Raw genomic sequence first — 20,564 nt, 5'->3', positions numbered from 1 at the left:
ACGTGCGAGGCGGGCGCCTGTCAAAGACAGAACAGGCGCAGGCCCCCTTCTGCCTTTTCATTCACAAAAAGCTGCGCATCCGACCGCAGTCCTCGACGTTTCAGCCTCCCACTCCAAACTTCCCCCTCCTCCTCCTCCTCCTCCTCCTCCTCCTGCAAAGTCCGTCTCCATCAAAACAGCAGATACCAGCCGAGAGCAGCGAGCCCTGACTGACGACCGAGAGTCTCGGACTATGACAGTGACCATTGATTGATGATCGCGATGATCGTCCACTCGTTTCAATGGGCTCGTCATCACCACGGTGAAATGGAACTTTTATATTTATCTAGATTTATAGTGAATAAAACGTACATTAAGCAAAATGGCCCCTCAACGGAGTCTGTTTCTAATAAGACATGTTATTATTGGATTATCATCACTAATGCATTAATTTGTGAGCTCCTTTTTTATGATGCATTGGGTGAATGTGGAGCCAGTTTAATCTGTAGCAATTAATCCGATTTTATAAACTGATCGAATATTTTATATGGAAAAAAAAAAAAAAAACTTGATCCACAAAGTAACTGCAGCTGTCAAATAAACGTAGTCGAGTAAACGGTGAAATATTAGCCTGTGAAATGTAGAAGAGTAGAAGTATAAGAGAAGGATCGCAAAACTGACCTGAAGTTCAGTACTCGAGTAAATGCACTCAGGGATTTTAGATCACTGTGCATTTATGGTTTTAAAATGATGTCGAAATGACCGAGGCAGGTGAAGCTGTTTTGGACCGAAATATATTTAATGTGAAAATGAAACAAGCGCATTAATTTTATGGAGCTTGTTTCTATTCTTGGCTTACACGGCGCTCATTTCCTTCGGGGCTCCTCGTTGCTGGATGGTTTTTGGCTCATGGTGAGAGAGGCGACTCTCTCTCTCTCTCTCTCTCTGGCTGTTTCCAATAAGAAGAATACGTAATCCATTTTGAAATAATAGCTGCACTGTATCAATCCGTGTGAGGCCACCCACTTGGCACACAGGCCCGTACTGCAGGGTGGGCTGAGGAAACTGTGGTAAGTCTCATTAATGAACAATTCTTCCCTGTACCTCAAAGTATAGTTAATGTGATATGCATACCTCTCCGAAACTATTATACTATTTTCTAATGATTGCATTTTTTTTAGTAAGGGTATTTATATCCAGCCTGGGTCCTACGTATGTAGCTACACACATGAAAGAGCCAGGAAAGAAACTGGATGTTTCATACTGACTTTAATACAGACCATGCAAGCTCACACAAAATGCTTTTTTTTTTTTTTTTCCCCTTCAGAAAACAGCAATGCTAAGGAAATCGGTGCAGCAATTAACAAACAACAACCCAAATAAACACCAAGAAAAACACAACCCCCCAAAACACCAACAACACAATTAGAAAGGATGATGAAGACAACAAAAATAAATAACTTAATTTAACTTGTGTAACTACGTATGTCTGCTGAACTGGGCACAGCCTCGCTGTCACGGTCAAGAGAAGTAAATTGTTCTGCAGTTAATAAGAGTGAACACAGCACCGAGCTCAGGTTGCAGTTTTTGGTCCTGAACAGAAATAACTTTCTATTGCAGCTGTCGGGCACTGCTGGCCATTAAACACAGGCGACACTGAAGCTATTTAGATGAAAACTGTCAACAATTATGACTCAACTTTCCACTGCATGTGTCTAGCTCTTATAGTAGCACTACAGTATTTCCCATTTATTTGTCCCAAATTATTCTCAGCTCTGCTACAAACTCTGTCTGTGCCATGTGCTCAGTGTATCCGTCTTTTTGTAAATAGACGAAAAACAAACCCCTCGACTGTATAAGCTCTGTCACACATGCTACATGCAGGTTAGGTTGCACAAATAGGGTCAGTGCACTAAAGGCTGAAGTACAGATCATTTTTAGACGTCCTCCATTTTTAGGTGTTGAGCACAGAATTTCAGAGGATTTTAGTTTTACATTTTCTTTTTTTTGTTTTTTTACCTGTTAATGTTTTCCCATGATGTACAAAGCACCTTGAGAGCAACCATAGGGCTGAAGCAAATGACTTCTGAGCCTGAGGTGCAACATTGTAGCAGGAAAACTTATTTAAATACCCTGAGTCAAGTAAAATACAAGAGGCTGGAGCTGGTCCTTCATTTTAGCATTCAAATCTGTAGCGAATTGTGGAGGACTAAGACCTACAGGGGCAGAGAGTATATAGTCTTGAACTGTTGTGTGCAAGTGTGTGTGCACAACTCTGTCACATGTGAACATAAAAACCTTTGCTCCGTGTATGTTCCCTAGGTGGTGTGTTTCCGCTGAGCTGAGGTCAGCTTCACCAAGTTTCCACACTTGAGGCAGCATGAGTTGGAGTTGCCCTCTTTCCTAGGGATATGCCAGCAGTTGACACAGCGCACTCTGTACTTCTTATACCTTATTAAAAATAAAAAAAGAAATAAAAAATACAGGGGTGATTAAACTCCTTTCTTTTTTTCATATTTAATGTTCAGGAATCACAATAAATGCTGGAAAGTTAAGGATCAATCGCCGAATTATTGGCAGCCCTGAATTTTAAGTACAGAATCTAGAATATATTCAGAAATAAATGCAAATCAACCAATTTTGTATAATCAAAATATTATAATAAAATGTCCAAAGTTACTGGACCAAAAAAAAAAAAAAAAAAAAAAACTTGCATAGTAATAGAATAATATAAACACAAAATGTATATTTGATTGAAGAACATTTGGCAACAATGGCAGCCTCTCAATGTTTCTTGTAGCCATCTAAAGTATTCCTGCTGCTGGTAGTGTCTCCCACTCCTCCACTGCTATGCCTTCAAGCTCATTTAAGTTTTCAGGAGTCCTTTTTGCAGTGGCAGATTTCAGCTCTCTCCAAAGGTTTTCAATGGGATTTAGATCAGGGCTCACTGCTGGCCAGTTTAAAACAGTCTCTGTTTTCCCTTTCAACTATTTTTTTGTGCTTAAAGACCCAAGACCTTCATCTCAGACCTAGTTTTCTGACACTGGCTAACGCATTTTGCTCTAAAATGCCTTGGCAATCTTCTGATTTCATCATTCCTTTGATACAATAAATGCCTCCAGTACCAGAGGCAACGAAGCAGCTCCACAGCAGGATAGAACCTCCACCATGTTTTACTGTAGGTCCGTATGGGCTTCATTTTGTTGCCTGTAAACAAACTGATGCACTACATTCCCAAAGAGCTCTACTTTAGTTACATCTGTCCATATAACATTATCCCATAAAGCCTGTGGCTTATCTATGAAAGTTTTTGCCAACATGAGTCTTGCCTTTTGTGCCTTTCTTTGAGTAGTGGAGCCCTACACTTGGTTTAGTGTGCTGCGTATGGTACGGGCTGAGACAGCCACTCCAGATTGCTCCAGGTCAGCCTGAAGCTCTTTAGATTTTGCGGTGTAGATGTGGTGTTTTTTCCACAATCCACATCAACCTTCACAGACTTCTCTCATTGAGTTTCTTCTTAGCTTGTTGAGACACTTACAGTTGAGACACTTCCAAGACGTGGGTCTTGGAAGTGTCTCAACTGTTTTATGACTGTGAAACTTCTTGATAACATTAGGAACTGTTGAAACAGGGATTTCAGGATCTTTGGCGATTGCCTTATGTTTTTTGATAACAGCACTTCTGATGCTCTCAGACAGCTCTCATCTTTGCCATTGTGAAAAAGAAACTGGAAACAATCTGTCCCTTTTTATGCAGTAAATCCATCATTCAGTGGTTAATTCAGGTCATGTATACACTGAAAATTAAGCAGAGGTGAGTCTTATTTGTTTTTTTATTTTGTTTGAGAAACTAATCAAAAGTATGCCAATAATTGTGTCAAGCGTACATTTTATGTCTGTATTTTTATTTCACTATGCGAAAGCATTTTTTCCCCCCAATAACTTTGGACATTTTATATATATTTATTATATAAATATTCAGATTATTTATTTGCATTTATTTCTGAAGACATTCTAGATTCCGTACGTAAGATTCAAGGGTGCCAATAATTTCAACCAGGACTGTACTTGTTGCCATAGTGACACAGCTTAATGTATGTGTTTTAAAAAATATTTAACAGCCAGTAGTATTAATATGAGCTACCTTATCCCACAAGCATTACAGAGTGGGGTCCCATCCTCTGCATCTCTCCACATGGGGGTCCTACTTGTGCAGCATGATGCACAAACTTTACCCTCTGATGGAACAGAAAGAAAAACATCTTTAGTTCGTGTTTAGGTAATTTTAAACTGAAATGTACTTACAAAAAGAAGAAAAAAGAAAGAAAGTACTTGTTATGCAGCCAAAAAGTTTTCAGGACATTTACGATACATTTCAGCGATAAGATATTTGTATGACCTTGAAGGTGTTATGCATTATTTGATGTCATTCTATATCTGTAAAAGATATACAACTTCACATTCTTACAGTGAATGCAAAAGTTAACTGTAATATCTTTGGATCATTTTCTAGTTAGTGACTAACTTAACAGAATAAGGCTGTATATTTTGTTGGTGTCAGATAAGAGTCTTAGCTGTCTGGTCTCTGAATGTTAGAGATAAACACTTGCTCGTGTTTTTATTTTATTTTTTTTTTTTTTAAAGACAAATAGGAGAAGAATATGCAAAATGTCAAATTTTAAAGATTTGTCATTTCAAATGTGTTGGGGAGAACAGATGTTAATTGCTGCAATGAATCTGAAATGGCTTAAAGTAAATTCTGATATTCCTATCTGAAATAGTGCGACTAAAAACACTGTGTCAAAATCGCAGGTTTGAATTTATAATCCATTTCTACTTCGTTTTCTCTGAATTTACTGCTTGGCCTTAAGGCTAGTTCCCATGATACCCATTAACGGTCTTAAAATGTTTACACAGCAGTTTCCCTAAATACTTATCAAATGTCTAACACCTGTCCTAAGTGATGCTGTCGACTTACATGCTTTGATGCGGTGGCTCCCCCTAGTGGAGGAATTGGCATTTCGTACAAATACATAATCCTCATGACACTTATTTCAACTAGAGTGTAATGCTGCTGTTGCTTTCATTTTAAAACATATAACATAGTAGCATTTACATTTGGACATGTGCCTGAAACTCGTTAAAATTATTACACTTGTTACAGTTTTTCCCCTTTTCGCTTTTCTCCCTGTATTATACAGGCTGTAAAGCTTTCGGAGACAAACTTGTGACATTGGGCTCAATGAATGAAATGAACTTGACTTGACTTAGCATGATTCATTAACATTTTATTAATAAGACAATTGTTCGAAATTGTAGGACTCCACATTGGTGCTTGGAGAGCGTGTGGTAAGGTCAACATCAACTGACATCAGCTTCACTGAACAGTGCAGACACCCAAGTGTTACTCACTGGAAACAGTGGCTGTCGGGTCACTCTCCTCATCGGAGCTGCAAGTTTTAAGGGATTTCTGGGATGTTCGTGTCCTCAGCCTCGGCTTTCTTTCACTCCTGCAGAGCTCCTTGCTGTAATGGGTAGGCACGCAGCAGACAAAAATAGTGTGTGTGACTTTAAGTTTACACCACCATCTTCTAAATTCCCACACAAAAATGTAATAAATTTGTCAGTACCTGTACTTTGAAGTTATGAGGAGCCGACACTCTTCCCTGCTGTCGTCCAGCTCTGTGCCCATCCTGAACGTCACTCCCTGGATGTCTGAGTCTTGGATGTCAACACTCCGCCTGGGATGAGGCTGTTTTCTTGGAGTCTTGGTTCTCCACTGCTTGGAAGGCGGAGGAGCAATTTCCTCCCTTTCCACTGGCCTGGGTTCTGCTTTTAACGTCGCAGAGGGCACATTATAGCTTGAGGATTTCAGTTGTTCGACTGGGGGTGATTTTTCCTCTACGGGAGCATGTAAACATCCTGGTTTAGATCCTGTGACGTTGTTATCTTTTTTTAGGTGTGAGTGACACCTAAAGAAGAGAGATGCTGATGGTGAAGACGCCAGGATGGCGCTCGGAGGTGGCAGCTGGGTGTCACATGGGGGCTCTGTAGTCAAAGCAATGTTTGCATTGTAGTCTAGTGATAGTGCCGTCTTTGACAGAGCTAAACTTGTATCTTCATTGGATTTAGAAGTCAGCTGGGTATTAAGGGAATCATTGGGGATATCAGCTTGTGACAAGGCATTTTCAGAGAAGGGTACATTAAAAAAATCCGGTTCAGTAGAGAAACACTCATTCTTCCACTCCAATTGCCTGTTAACAGTTAACCTGACCTCCCTTTTGTCCCTGTGTTGAGGTTGAGAAGATGCTGTTGCATTTTCCTCCACCAGCTCTGTTATAACAGTGTCTATTTTTTCAGCGGTCTGTGGTTGAACACTACAGCCCACCTTGAGGCCTTTCACGCAGCACTGTGGTTTATAATTACAGGCTCCTCCGCTGCAATGCCCTCTCACATCTTCCACATGACTGACAGAGCCTGGGATTTCTTGCCTCCTATAGTTAAGAAGAGATGGCCTTAAAGTGTATTCGGCATTTACACTGTCAATTCTAACTCCCTGTTCTGTAACATCTGCTGCAGCAGTCGATGACTTGGCTGTCGGGTGGCCTAATCTTGTGGTAGATGATACCGAACCCGGGTCTGACTCCTCTACATCACTTCGATGCAGGAGCTTCTCACACTGCAGGTTGATCAGACTCAGCACTTTCCAGGGGCTGTTACATTCGTGATGTGGCTCAACCAAAGTTTTAACCTTGCTGCTGTGGCTTTCCCCCTTCACTTTGTTCACCTGATTATAATTCAACATACCAGACAAACCGTGATGGCGGGAACAATTAAAGGTTTGAAATAAACATTCATCGTCTTCCTCCTTTCTAACAATGAAATTATCCTGCCTAGATTTCTCATTAAGCCACTTGGAGGGCGAGTTTGTTTCCAGGAAACTGCTGTGGGCAGGAGATGTTAGCCTGGAAACTTCTTGGAAAAGGTAGAAGAGTGCAGGGTGCGAGGCATCTTGTTCCGCCGTGCTCTGGTTTCCTTGGATAAAGGCAGCTTGTGCCCTTGGTCCTGTGCTCATGATGAGGCAGTGTCTGCATCATAAATAAAAAACAAACAGCCTTTAGATCAGCAGTAGGGGATGATCAAAAGCTTGCTTGTTTATTTTTCAGACTTTTCCCTAATCTTTGGGGGGTTTTTTTTCTCCCCTGTAAAACACTGTATAGTTCTACCTCTTTAGGCTACTAAAAGTTTGTCAAGTGAACTACTCACAGCTCTGTGACGTGACGTGGTAGGTGGACACTGCTTCACACGAACGCGCCCGAGTGGTCGGAGGCTAAATGGAATTTCAAACATCGGCACAGCATAGAACGTGACATCATTTGAGGCGTGTTAATATCTGCAGCGCCTTTAATTGGGCTACACGAGCTACTCGCGCACGCAAATACCGCTGTGACGATAGACACAAGCTAGTGCTACGGCCCGGTTGACCTTTTCCTGTTGACCGTGGACAACGGTGTCAGTAGTGACCACATGAACCTGAGAGTTTGGGATATTTGCCTTAAAAATGTAATGTACTCCTGAAAACAAAGGGCCCGCGTTGTTGTAGCCCATGTGGGCTGACGGGAACCAGCTGGTTTATTTTTGGTTGTTGTTTTTCTTTTTGTTATGTAAAAGCTTAACAAGGCCGAGCTGTCATTTTCCATGAAAATAGACGTGACGCGAAGCCGCCCGTTTTAAGAAAAGTGTGGCCTTTTGTTAAAATGTAACTCATTTAACTCACCGGAAGGGATGTAACAACAACAACAACAAAAAACGGGCCTCCGGTGTAGTTTTAAGGTGTTCTAGAACACAAATGTAGCTCTTGGTGTTCTAGAGAGTCGAAGATTCTCGCGGGTGTCTTGAGTTTGGGTGTCGCGAGCACAGAAGCAGGTCGGAGGTTTACTGGCAAAGTGTTAATCGGCATTAAGATAAACAACGATTAAACCTGACTATAGTGGGGTGGGGGGGGTCGCGTTCCTACACGCACATGACATTAACTGAAACTGTCTATAAACTCCACATTGATCCTCTCATATATACATCAATGGGCTATGACTTTACTTAGGCCTTAATACCTTGGACCACTCAAAACATAGAGTGCTGGTCAACACCACATATTCCAGTCGGTGGACGATTTTTACAGCTGATCTGATTTGATGTGTTAAATCTACTGGCAGTCTGAAGCGCACAGTTATAAGTTCCACAGTCGCATATTCTGACTCACGACGCTCACCCAGCAGGTGGGCCCTGTATTCAAGTTCACCGATCCTCACCTTTATGTCTATGTTTTGACTTATCCAGGCCTCTATGGCCAACCACGCCTTTATCATTTAAGCCCGGAGAGGAGCAGTTCAAAATGTGGGCAAGATCAAATTCAACATGGAAAGTCCACCCAGTTAACCAGCCGGGGCTGCACTGCTGGTGCTCACCTTAGATCCTGGAATCGATCATCGGCTAATCAATGAAGTGTGCCGACTCTCTGGGAACTCGAGCCGATGGAGTGGGTTGCTATGACCGGCTGCTGTTGTTTTGGACCAGGCGGAGTTGCGCGGGTGTTCTTGGTTTGCTAGATTACACCTGCCACGGCATAAAAGGGTTGCCCGCTACACGCGCCAGTTTCGCTTGGTAGCTGCTGCAGCAGAACGCTTTTTGCAACAACACATGTGCCTTTTTTAGATATTTGCTGGGTAAAGGTGTGGGGCCTTGTACCAACAATGGCATATCGCCGTTATAGCAATGACATGCTTTGGTTATTTAAGTCTGGATAAATCTATGGAAACTTAGTTTTTGTCCCCTCTGAGTCCTTTATAGTAAGTGTTTAAGGGTTGCTGGGTAATGAGGCCAGTGTACAAAAACGCTTTTTAAAACTGATTTTATTGCACAGCTTTGAATAATTTTAATTTCTAAGACATGGTATACACAATTCACTTATATTTGTGCGTAAATTGGACCAGTACAGTAGACCTAACAAGGGTAGATGTGGTAAACTTATTCCATGGTAACTAAAGCCAACCAGCTTCATAACAGACTTGTCTCCACCCCCATCCTGCTCTGGATCCAAGCACACCTGAACCAGATCAACTACTCAAGCCATTACTGCTGGCATCAGACAGGAAGTGCTTTAGAATGCATTTTCATTTGATATTTGAAACAACTCAACTGAATAGGTTTTGAAGGGTTTGTAGTGAATAAAATTCAAGTTTTAACAGTCTGTACTCTGACTTGTTGAGAGCCCAACCTGCAAAGTTCCAGGCAACTCGTTTTCTTTCAGACACACTTCGTTATAACATATGGCTTCTTCTTCTGTATCTGGCTGCAGTACGAAGCAGAAGAAAACTCTTTTGAGGTTTATGACATAGGCTAAATAAAGTCACTGAGAACATATTGATTAGTCATCGAAACGCCTACGAATGAACTTGGTACATAAAAATGAAAATAAATGTAATGCATACAATATCTGACAAGTGAATCTGGGTGAAAATGATGGACTGGTCAAAATGAGTAAGAACATCTTCATGTGATACTTGTGCGTATATGAGCTGTAACAAGGAATGTTCCATTCAAGGGCACAAAGATGGACTTGGTTAAAAAATTCTTAGCAAAGTATGACAAATTCATCAAATGTCTCTTAAATCCTCTGATGTTTTAACAAAGAACAGTTTGTGAGATTGAATGGTGTCTTAAATTGGGCATGAGAATGCGCCACATAAATAAATACTGTATCAGTTAAACCATCACAGTTTTTTTTTTTTTGGTAGTAACCATTAATTTCACCTTCAGTGAGACTCAGTGTCTGACTATGCGTAATCTCATCATTAACTCTGGAATTTGTCAGTTGGCAAGACATCTTGGGAGTTGCTACGGACTTTACTGTCCTAGCCATGCATCTCTTCATGGTCACCCCCTCACTCAACCAGCACACATGGTGTCTAGCTCACAGCAACACCTTCTCATTTTTCTCTTTATCATTTGTGCCTCTTCTCAGTGAGGTTTGGGAACATGGCCGTCCACATAGAAGTTTCTGGTGACTTTGGGCAAGGTGAGCTCAATGCCATCCAGCTCAGCAGTGAGAATGATCTGGCATCCAAGCCGGGAGTTCTCTTGAAGCATGGGTGCCATGTCCAGCATGTCATCCTCCCTAACAACCAACAAATCTGTCAATATTCACAGTGAACTTCCTTTCACCTCGTCACACACATTTGTTGAAATTCAAATGTCGTGGTTAAAGAAGATGTCCTCAGCAGCAGACCTACCGCTCAAGAGGTTCTGGCAGTTTGTCGAAATGGGCTTCGCTCACATAGACTTGACATGTTGAGCAGGCCAACGATGCCTCACAGGCTCCTAAATAAAACAGGTACACATAATTAGCAATATTTGTCTTAAAACCATGCTTCAATGAAGTATTTAACAGAGAGCTTTAACTGTGTAAAATCCTCACCTTCCAGGTCAATCCCATGCTTGTGAGCCAGATACAGAACATTATCTCCCACTTTGGCCTTAACTGGGATCCTCTGGCCAGATCGATCTATATACACCACATTTACCCTAAACAGCAAACAAGAAAGCCTCTTTGAAAGACTTATAAAATATCTTGTGCCTTTAACCCAAACAGATATATATCTATCTATCTGGACATATCTATATATATCTATATCTATATATCTATCTATAGATAGATAGATAGATAGATTTATACACACACACACACATATATACACATATATATCCATATCCATACATCTATCTATATCTATCTATATATATATCTATATCTTTATCCATACACATATATCCATATACATCCACACACACACATGTATACACACACACACACACAAACACACACACACATACACACACACACACACACACACACACACAGACACAGACACAGACAGACAGCTCTGGAAAAAAATTAAGGACCACTGCAAATTTTTCTGAAATCGGCATCTCTACATGTATGACAGCCATTCCCTTCCAGTGTCAGTTGAATTCCAACACAAGCACACCTCATTCTACTTAATGAGTTACTGATTAGGTGATCACCTGAACCAAATCTAATTTATCAAGCAAAAGTATAAAAACCACTGCTGTGGTCATCACTATCCTCTTGCAATAGGACCAGCTGGATGGCAAAAACATTACTAGTAGTACCTCGAAAGTAATTGGAATAAAAAAAAAAATAACTATTGACCGTGGCAAAAGGGAAGTTTTGAGTGAGGAAAAGAGAGGTTAAATTCTGGCTTTACTGGCAGAGGGATGCATTGAGCATGAGGTTGCTTTGTAAGACAGCGGTTCATAAGAAAAAGGTCAAGCAGCAGACATTGGTGACAACAAAGCTACAGACCGGCAGAGGGCGAAAACGACTCTCCACTGACTGGGATGACCGTCAACTCATTCGAATGTCACTCAGCAACCGTAGGATGACATCAAGTGACCTACAAAAAGAATGGCAAATGGCAGCTGGGATGAAGTGCACGGCGAGAACGGTTCGAAACAGGGTCCTAGGGGCAGTGGTCAAATCGTGTAAAGCTAGAAAAAAAGCTCTTCATCAATGAGAAGCAAAGAAGAGCCAGGCTGAAGTTTTCAAAAGACCATAAGGATTGGACCATAGGGGACTGGAGTAAGGTCATCTTCTCTGATTAGTCCAGTTTTCAGCTTTGCCCAACACCTGATCGTCTAATGGTTAGACGGCGACCTGGAGAGGCCTACAAGTCAGTGTCTCGCACCCACTGAAATTTGGGGGAGGATCGGTGATGATCTGGGGGTGCTTCAGCAAGGCTGGAATCGGGCAGATGCGTCTTTGCGAAGGATGCATGAATCAAGCCGAGGACAAGGTTATCCTGGAAGAAAACTTGCTTCCTTCTGCTCTGACAATGTTCCCCAACTCTGAAGATTGTTTTTTTTTTTCCAACAGGACAATATTCCATGCCACACAGCTAGGTCAATCAAGGTGTGGATGAGCACCAGATCAAGACCCTGTCATGGCAAGCCCAATCTCCAGACCTGAACCCCTTCGAAAACCTCTGGAATGTGATCAAGAAGATGATGGATGGTCACAAGCCATCAAAGCTGAGCTGCTTGGATTTTTTTGTGCCAGGAGTGGCATAAAGTCACCAAACAGCAATGTGGAAGACTGGTGGAGAGCATCCCAAGACATATGAAAGCTGACTGAAAATCAATATTGATTTCTGAACTCTTCCTTAGTTAAAACATTATTATTGTGTTGTTTAAAAATGAATATGGACTTTATTTCTTTGCATTATTTGAGGTGTGAAAACATTGCATCTTTGTCATTTTCTGCAAATAAATGCTCTAAAGGACCATATTTTTATTTGGGAGAAATATTGTCAGTAGTTTTATAAAATAAAACAAATGTTCATTTTACTCAAACACATACTTATAAATAGTTAAATCTAAGAAACTTATCATTTTGCAGTGGGCTCTTAATTTTTTCCAGAGCTGTACACACACATACATATGTGTGTAGTTAGACCATTTTGTCCTTCAGATGGATCCTATGTAGACTGCTGGTTTAGAGTACTAGCTGTTTTTTAGATTAAATGTAATCTGCTGGTTCAGTCAGAGTTCAGGATGTGGTCAATGTGGGGGGAAAAAAAATGCAAGTTTAGCATGACTGGGCAACAATTTTAACTTTCCTTCCCTGCAGATCAAATGTAGCCTTCAGAGTTTCAGTGTTAAAGAGTAGTTGTTGTAGCGGTACAGCTCTGATTAAAAGCATGATGTGTGCATTGATTCATACCAAATGACAACACCGCACCGATTGACAATAAAAAGCCCCGAGTAAACTTACACATCCTCTGGGTCCTCTGCATTGGAGCTCCCCTCCTCACTGTGGTAAAGACCTTTGGAAAAAGAAGCACTGTCATCAGGAGAGTGATGTGGTGAGAGCAGCTCCTCCTGACCGTAAAGGATAAGGGGGATCTTTGACTTGTTGCACAAAGTTTCACAACCCCATCTGGGAAGGCTAAAGTGAAGTTACACAAGTGTTATTGAGCGGACTATCGACTTTAACTGCTGAACTCTTTCGACCGACTGCAAGCAAAACTTTGCTGGCAAACGTAACTTTAAATCTAGCAAAAAATATAGATAACATATTACCACTTATTCAGACTTATCGTAAACAAATAAGAGTCGAGTGTTTGACCAGCGTCTGATTAAGGCTAAACGCGTTAGCAAACTGCACCACTCACCTATACTCGTCTGCAGATGTCGATTTATCGTCCGGAAGCTATCAAAGGAACCACTCCTGTTTAGATTAGCCACACTGTTCACACAGCTCTTTAGCCTGTACAGGGGACATGTGGTACAGTCCGGTATAACTCGAGAAAGTCTCAAAGTCAGCCCCACGCTCGACCGGACTGCCGTTGCGGCCGCCATGATTCTGTTTTGGTCACATTGTCGAAGTCGGCCAATGGGAAAAGAGCGCTGGCGGCGTGACGTATCTGGCGTAATACGCCCCGACAGCAGAGGGCGCTGTTGGCTGCACAGGGAGCAAGCGCACAAACATCGCTCGACCTTTTCCTACAGTAAAAGCAGTCATACCATACTTTAAATATGCAAACGAAAGTCTTGCATTAGTCCTTTAGAAGTATCATCAACATGAAGTACTTTCCCACTGAAATGTAGTGATTTGGATGTATAAAGTAGCATAACATGGAAATATTCAAGTACAAATACTGTACCTCAAAATTGTACCTATTTGTACCTAAGTGCATTACTTGAGTAAATGTACTTAGTTAACAAAAATAGCACATTAACCATTCATTAACCATCCCTCAATTTGCATAGGCTCAAAAGTAATTAGACAAACCAACATAATTATAAGGATTATTTTTAATATTGGATGAAAATCCTTTGCATCCTGAAGTCTGGAACCCATGGAAATAACCAAATGCTGAGTTTCCTCCCTTGAGATGCTTTGCCAGGCATTTACTACAGCCGCCTTCATTTGCTGCTTGTTTTGTCAGTTTTGTTTTCAGGAAGTGAAAATCGTGCTCAGTTGGGTTACGGTCAGGTGACTGACTTGGCCATTGAAGAATATTAAATTTCTTTGCCTCGAGAAACTCTTGGGTTGCTTTGGCAGCACGTTTTGGTTCATTATCCATCTGTCCTGTGGAGCACCGTCCTGTCAGTTTTGCAGCATTTGGCTGAATCTGAGCAGGTACTATAGCGCCATACACTTCAGAATTCATCCTGCTGCTTCTATCAGCAGTCACATCATCTATAAACACCAGTGACCCAGTTCCATTGGCAGCCATACATGCCCATGCCATAACACCATGTTTGACAGATGATGAGGAAAGCTTCGGATCATGAGTGCTTCCTTTCCTTCTCCCTACTCTTCTCTTTCCATCATTCTGGTACAAGTTAATCTTGGTTTCATCCGTCCAAAGAATCCTGTTCCAGGACTGGGCAGGCTTTTTCAGAGGTTTTCTGGCAAAATCTAATCTGGCCTTTCTGTTCTTGAGTGTTACCAGTGGTTTGCACCTTGTGGTAAACCCTCTGCATATACATTCATGAAGGCATCTCTTGATTTTAGACTTTGACAATGATATGCCTACCTCCTCGAGAGTGGCTCCACTATGACCAACTACAAGTTTAAAATACTGTTTAAATGTTAATGCATCAAAAATAATAGTATAATAATAATTATAATAATGTAAAATGTAAAATAATAAAACAATTTAAAAGAGGCCATTCTGCGACCAGTACTTTTATTTTTGATACCTAATTTTGCCAATAATAGTGATGGACTATAACTTAAGTAGAACTGAGAATGAAATAAAATGAGGTAAGAGATTTGAATACTTATTTCACCACATCAGCATGTTATTTGGTCTGTTACCAGCTGTGAATGAGACTGGACTTTTCTGATTTCTTCTTTCTTCTCATTTTCTCATCTTTCTCAATATGTTTTCAGTGATAAGTGATGACGACAAATGTGACAGGGCATCAACCTGTTTATTTGCATAATTTTCTTAATTTATTGTCAATGTTTTATTCATTGCTGCTTTTCTATTCCGTTTGGCCTCTGTCTTTAAACCAAACTGCCCCTAAGGGATAAATAAAGTAGCCTATAAAAACCTCCACTGCATTTATCTCACTTCACTGACTCAAATTAGTTCTACCTCAATTTACGTCACTAATTATGATCCAATTTTATAGAATACATTATAATAATCTACCTCTAACTATATAAATTGAATCTGAATGCTCTTACTTTACATAAGCATACTACATTTGTTGCTACTGTATTTTGTTGCAGCTGCAGTTCTGACCAGTCTAAACCTATTAAAGTCATGTTCCAGGTAAGGAAGTGGGTCTTCCCCAGACAAAATATTTCATATTTCCACAAAGTCCCATCCAGGGTTAACCTCCATGCTCACCAGTATCACACAACCGTAAGTACATGTTTTGCTGTAGAGGAAGACAAACCTAGACATGAAATCTGATTCAGTTTTTGTTAATGATCTGTGCTTTCAGGGAAAAGCACGCTCTTAAAGTTGGTCTTAAAATGTATACTAACCCCCATCTGTATCTGACTGGTGAGGTTCCTCCCATGTGGATGGCCACAAAAAGTAAATGGGGCACTCTCATGTCTACGTTTTTATTTAATAGTGAGTGCTGGGATTTAACTCACTGGTATATAGATTATTGCACTTTCTATACTCTGAATCCACATAATGAAACACAATTACTCTTTCAAGTATGTACTCTCAGACACACACACACCTGCATGGGATTAGTGTCCAGGGACAGTTTACCTGTGTGTCTGTGAAGTCAGAGCACTTAGTATATCATTGGACCTTCCCGTCCTCTGGTCCTGCAGGTGTGTGTATGTGTGTGCGTGTGTGTGTGTGTGTGTATGAAGAGGTGTGGTGGCTGGAGGTTGTTACACGCTTGACTTGGATATAAAGTGGCCCCTAGCAGTTCCTTCAGATTGCATTCCCCCTCACTCCCTGATGACTATGCAGTACAATAACTCATACACTCCCATACAGACACACACACACACATTCTAACTTCCTTAAGCCATTCACACTGAAATACTTAAACGAGACACTTCTTAAAGCAGACACGCACATGAAATACATTCACACACAGATCACAAGCACTCTTCTAACACGTCCCTCATCCAGAGCCCGCACATGTGTGGACATTTTAGCAGTGATATAGTGATCTGATGAATCTCCCCAGAGTATACCATGTGTATTATGAACAGCTAATGTTTCCAAGGACATATAAAGGATGAAAAAACACAACATTTACAAGCAGTCCTTTGGGTGCCGTTCATTCACTCCCATCAGTGCTCCCATTACTTTTTTTGATGCTGTAATCTTTTCCCACCTTGCCACTCACTGAGGATTTACAGTGAGTATTCTCGTTACTTCTTGTTATTTAAAGATATATACTTTTTTTTAAGTCACCATTTGCAACCACAAAAACAGGTTTCTATTAACTTCTTTTAAAAGGTAAGTCTTTCATTATTCTATACTTTTATGCAATTCTCTGGTAATTTTCAACAAATCGCCACTAAATAGTATTGTCTGTGTAGCCAAAGCCTGACCTGGCTAATTCTTCTGTAGACCCATAGTTGTCCATAGCTATTATAAACACATCAGTGAACCACACGGTGACATGTTTCTTCATTACAATAAACACGGGCACTGTAATTTATTTTGATTCAATCCCACACACATCGTCCTGCTGCCATAAGTACTCACTGGAGCACCTAGTGTTTATTAATCCACAGCTGAAAATAGTTTGCAGAAAATTCGGTATTCATTCCTGTTTGATTGTTTTTTCTGTGAAAAATCGCAGAACCCAACTGATTTAGGAAATTCTTAAAGAACTAACTATATATTTGGGACCCGTCTTTAAAGTTTTACATATTCAGTAGAAACCAAAGGGCTTGTGGCTGAGGTCCACCCTTCCTAAACGCCCTTCCCTGGTGCTTAAAAGGGTTTAAAGGCTGAGAGGTTTGTAGAAATGGTAGAAAATAATGAATATTAATAAAGTCAAAACATGAAAATGTCTGAAGTTGGAATGCAAGGTGTTTCAAAGTGTGTAAGAGTGTGTGAATGATTGCAAATGTCTCTTGCATGTTAACTAATTTCTCTGCATGCACGTTACTCACCACATTTAATGCTGGTTCAGGCTTTACTGTAAGTACATCATCTGCCATGATGGTCTACACTATATTAGGCCACCAAGTTGAATGACAGCAACTGTTTCTTTTGGTTTCCCTTGTTTTACTGCCCTCCCTTGGGAACAGTCTGCTCAGAGTTAGATGGATGTCAGATGGGTGCTTTTAAAGGAGTGCAGAGTTTGGATATTTCATGGATTAACATTGCCTTTAAAGTATCTTTGAATGACGCAGAGAAGTGCAAGCAAACATCTACAGCCCAAAACTAAATGTGGAGATTCCTTTTGACCTGGTGCCCAGCGAATGAAAAAAACAGATTTCCTTGAAATGTTAATGTAACATTTAACAACTTTAAAGCTGACATCCTGCTGAGCGTCTAGAGAATCTAGAGGAGAATTTATTTTCGATAGGACATGTCTGAACCATTGAGTTCCATTTACTGTAATCTTATCATATGATCTTATTGTGTGTGTGTGTGTGTGTGTGTGTGTGTGTGTGTGTGTGTGTGTGTGTGTGTGTGTGTGTGTGTGTGTTAGCGTGTGTCTGTGTGTGTGTGCGTACATGCAGTTGTTTACATGACTAGCATTATCAGCATTATGCAAGCCATGTCATGACTCCCTTTTCTCAGGTGACTCACAGATGCTTCTGGGAGTAACTAATTAGAAACAGGTAAACAAAACTAAACAAAAAAAGTGCCCTATGCCCTTTCATGCTTCATCTGCTGTGTGGGAATGCTTATTTCTCAGCCAGACAAAAGGGAGTGTGAGTAAACACAGCCATAGCCTTGGAGCTGGCATTATTACAGGGAAAACAAACCTCTTACTCAAACTTTTGTGATGTTTAAACGTCTGTGACACTCTCTCTTTTGTGAGTCACACATTTAAAGGTAGGAATATTTTAGGAGTCTCCCCCTAAAATAGGAATTAATGACACACAATTCTAAAAACTGCACAGCAGGCAGCAGTGAGATGTTTGTTTTAGCTTGAGGTCTGGATGTGGTTCAGTGGTTTCAGTCTGTGGTCTCAGCAACTGCCGTCTGGACTGTGATAGACAGCGTTGACCGCTGACTGTTGACCTTTGACACCAGATAAAGAAAGGCAGCACAGAGGGGTCAAAGACTAGGGAGGTCATTGTGGTTCAACGAATCATGTCAACAAATCCTAACACACCAAGGAAGTCATGGATCTTCTCCAATTAGGCTTTTTTGCTGCTTATTTTGGTAAAAAGTTTGTGGAATGTTGATAAGAGTTTAAAATAAAACGCCCGTTGAAGAGGGATATACAGTATGCTGATAAAATTTCCTAACATTTAAAGAATAAGGCATGCTATATTCTATATAGCATGCCAGCCTGTCTGCCGAGCCCATTTCTTCCAAGTAAATTCTATAAAAAATAGGTCACCAGTATATACTTGCATTTTTTTTTTTTAAGTTAAATAATGTCATAAAACTGCTGAAAACAGCAACAGATTTTAGCAAACACTGCAGAGTAAATAATGCATTTGTTAGGGATTTCCATGGTAGATTAATACATATTAGTGCTCAAGAACAGCTACTAGCCTACATAGACCTTGTGGTGAGATTGTCTTGCCAACTTAAATTTAAGCTAAAAAGAAAAGGCTGGTGTTATTCCCCACTTTTCGTATTGTCAATAAATCCCACAAAAAGACCAAAACCAACAATGCAATTGTGAATCTCTCAGGATTCTCCAACTTCCCTGCTCTATCTGTGCAACTCAGCCTCGGGCCCATTCTTTCCTACTGAAGGTGGAAGACATTTGAGGTCTATGGCACAGAGGAATAAGCTCTATCAGGCTTTGGATGACCATAAGACATTTATAGTGTAATTGTGAGCCAACCACAGGCCTACTCCTGTTGTCATGGCAGCAGAATGATTGACAAGCTCCTTGGGGAGGGAGAGCAGCTCCAGGCCTCCTCTCTTTGTTGACAGCAGGTAGGGAAAAGCCACTTCTACTGGAACATAGAGTGTGTGTTTATGTGTGTGTATGAGACGGAGAGTGCAAGAGAGCATGAGATAGCATTACGTTACATTATGTAGATCAACTTGTTCATGTGTATGCAGATGCAGTGTACAGCACTGTGCAAAAGTTTTAGGCAGTAAAAGTAAAGTGAGCATGCTTTCAAAATATAATGCCATGAATAGTTTTAATTTATCAATTAACTTCACACAAAGTCCAGTATTTGGTGTGACCACCCTTTGCCTTTCAAAACTGCATCGATTCTCCAAGGCACGCCTCTGCACAGTTCTTCAAGTTTTACCTGGCAGCCAGGTTGTTCCAAGCATCTCGGAGAACTTGCCACAGTTCCTCTGTGGATTCAGGCTGTCTGTGTCCTCTGTCTCTCCATGGAATCCCAGACTGACTCCATGATGTTGAGGACCAGACCATCTGTTGCAGGACTCCTAGATAGTTCGAAGATAGTTCTTCATGAATCTGGCTTTATGTTTGGGGTCTTTGTCATGCTGCAGAATGAATTTGTTACCCATCAGACACCTCCCTGATGGTACAGCATGATGCATAAAAATCTAAACATCTAAACCTAAAATTTTTGCACAGTACCGTATATGTGTCTACAAGCACTTTAGTCCAAATTAAAATGATTGGCTGCTTGCCTGCATGTGTGTATGTCTGTCTGTCTGTTCGTGGAGTTCTGTGTTTTGTTGCTGAATTATGGCTGCAAAAGTGACTGTAATTGACCCTCCATGATTCAGACCTATACTCTGTGAAACATTTAGTCCAAAACAGAGTACAATGTCTCTCTGGGGACTGAGAGGTGTTAACTCTGTGACTAACTCGACTGTTTTACTCCACATGATCCAAGTACAACGTTTCATTGCAGCAGTAAATTTTCTTCATGTCAACAATATATTTCAAAATGACTGAATGGCCTTTAGAAAACACCATGTTCGTGTTCACAGTTGTTTGCTTTTACTTTTACGAGTAATTTTCATTCAATTAAAAACACAATAAAAGTATGGGTGCATGCCATGCCAGGATGTGCGAGCACACAACCCCACTCTGTCTAACTTAATTGCGGATCTAGCTGAGCACTAACAATTCTCAGAATGTCAGGTTACACTGTATTTAAGACAGAGGGAGTCCAGACTCACAAACCAAACCAACATGAACAGAATCTGGTTTTGGTTTGCCTACTTGGCCAAACCGAACATCAGCGCCTTACAAAGTCTCGCATCTGTCTTGTTTTCTGGGTCCATTTGGATTTGTTTTTTTGTTTGCATCTTTACACGCAGATCATATTCTTTAATAATTTCTTTCCACTTCATGGTACAGCTACATTTTTCTGCCTTGGGCTCCAAAAGAGCAGACAGGGAAACAAAAGATTCAGGGAAGAAATTGATGCTC

General features: G+C 40.8%; 2 protein-coding genes across 4 annotated transcripts; both read right to left on the bottom strand.

Annotated features, from left to right (window-relative positions):
- Positions 1 to 1,231: 1,231 nt before the first annotated feature.
- Positions 1,232 to 8,777, bottom strand: zglp1 (zinc finger GATA like protein 1). 3 transcript variants are annotated; one of them, XM_040146711.1, is made up of 6 exons: positions 7,756 to 7,771; positions 7,245 to 7,308; positions 5,609 to 7,066; positions 5,391 to 5,503; positions 4,123 to 4,216; positions 1,232 to 2,430 (listed from the first exon to the last, which is right to left on the bottom strand). In XM_040146711.1, exons 3-6 carry the CDS (start codon positions 7,051 to 7,053, stop codon positions 2,298 to 2,300), a joined length of 1,785 nt encoding a protein of 594 aa, XP_040002645.1. In that variant the 5' UTR covers positions 7,054 to 7,066; positions 7,245 to 7,308; positions 7,756 to 7,771; the 3' UTR covers positions 1,232 to 2,297. The 3 variants fall into 3 exon arrangements, with proteins under 3 accessions (XP_040002645.1, XP_040002644.1, XP_040002646.1); XM_040146710.1 differs by lacking the exons at positions 7,245 to 7,308; positions 7,756 to 7,771 and adding an exon at positions 8,444 to 8,777; XM_040146712.1 differs by lacking the exons at positions 7,245 to 7,308; positions 7,756 to 7,771 and adding an exon at positions 8,288 to 8,434.
- Positions 8,778 to 8,871: 94 nt separating this feature from the next.
- fdx2 (ferredoxin 2) lies at positions 8,872 to 13,436 on the bottom strand. Its single transcript, XM_040146714.1, has 5 exons — positions 13,229 to 13,436; positions 12,829 to 12,880; positions 10,453 to 10,559; positions 10,268 to 10,355; positions 8,872 to 10,152 (listed from the first exon to the last, which is right to left on the bottom strand). Exons 1-5 carry the CDS (start codon positions 13,413 to 13,415, stop codon positions 9,996 to 9,998), a joined length of 591 nt encoding a protein of 196 aa, XP_040002648.1. The 5' UTR covers positions 13,416 to 13,436; the 3' UTR covers positions 8,872 to 9,995.
- Positions 13,437 to 20,564: the final 7,128 nt, after the last annotated feature.

Source organism: Xiphias gladius, chromosome 15 (assembly GCF_016859285.1).
Source record: "Xiphias gladius isolate SHS-SW01 ecotype Sanya breed wild chromosome 15, ASM1685928v1, whole genome shotgun sequence".
Classification (NCBI taxonomy): Eukaryota; Metazoa; Chordata; class Actinopteri; order Istiophoriformes; family Xiphiidae; genus Xiphias; species Xiphias gladius.
Note: the sequence above shows the minus strand (reverse complement) of the source record. Positions and strands in the feature narration are given on the sequence as shown.

Excerpts from the sequence above, each read along its gene's own strand:
- fdx2 (XM_040146714.1), bottom strand. The coding sequence starts at position 13,415 with ATGGCGGCCGCAACGGCAGTCCGGTCGAGCGTGGGGCTGACTTTGAGA. Across the intron at positions 12,881-13,228 it reads ACATCTGCAGACGAGTATAG|GTCTTTACCACAGTGAGGAG; the intron begins GTGAGTGGTGCA and ends CTTTTTCCAAAG. Across the intron at positions 10,356-10,452 it reads GCATGGGATTGACCTGGAAG|GAGCCTGTGAGGCATCGTTG; the intron begins GTGAGGATTTTA and ends TGTTTTATTTAG.
- zglp1 (XM_040146710.1), bottom strand. The coding sequence starts at position 7,053 with ATGAGCACAGGACCAAGGGCACAAGCTGCCTTTATCCAAGGAAACCAG. Across the intron at positions 4,217-5,390 it reads CCCGACAGCCACTGTTTCCA|AGGGTAAAGTTTGTGCATCA; the intron begins GTGAGTAACACT and ends CTGTTCCATCAG. Across the intron at positions 2,431-4,122 it reads TGTAATGCTTGTGGGATAAG|GTATAAGAAGTACAGAGTGC; the intron begins GTAGCTCATATT and ends ATTTTTAATAAG.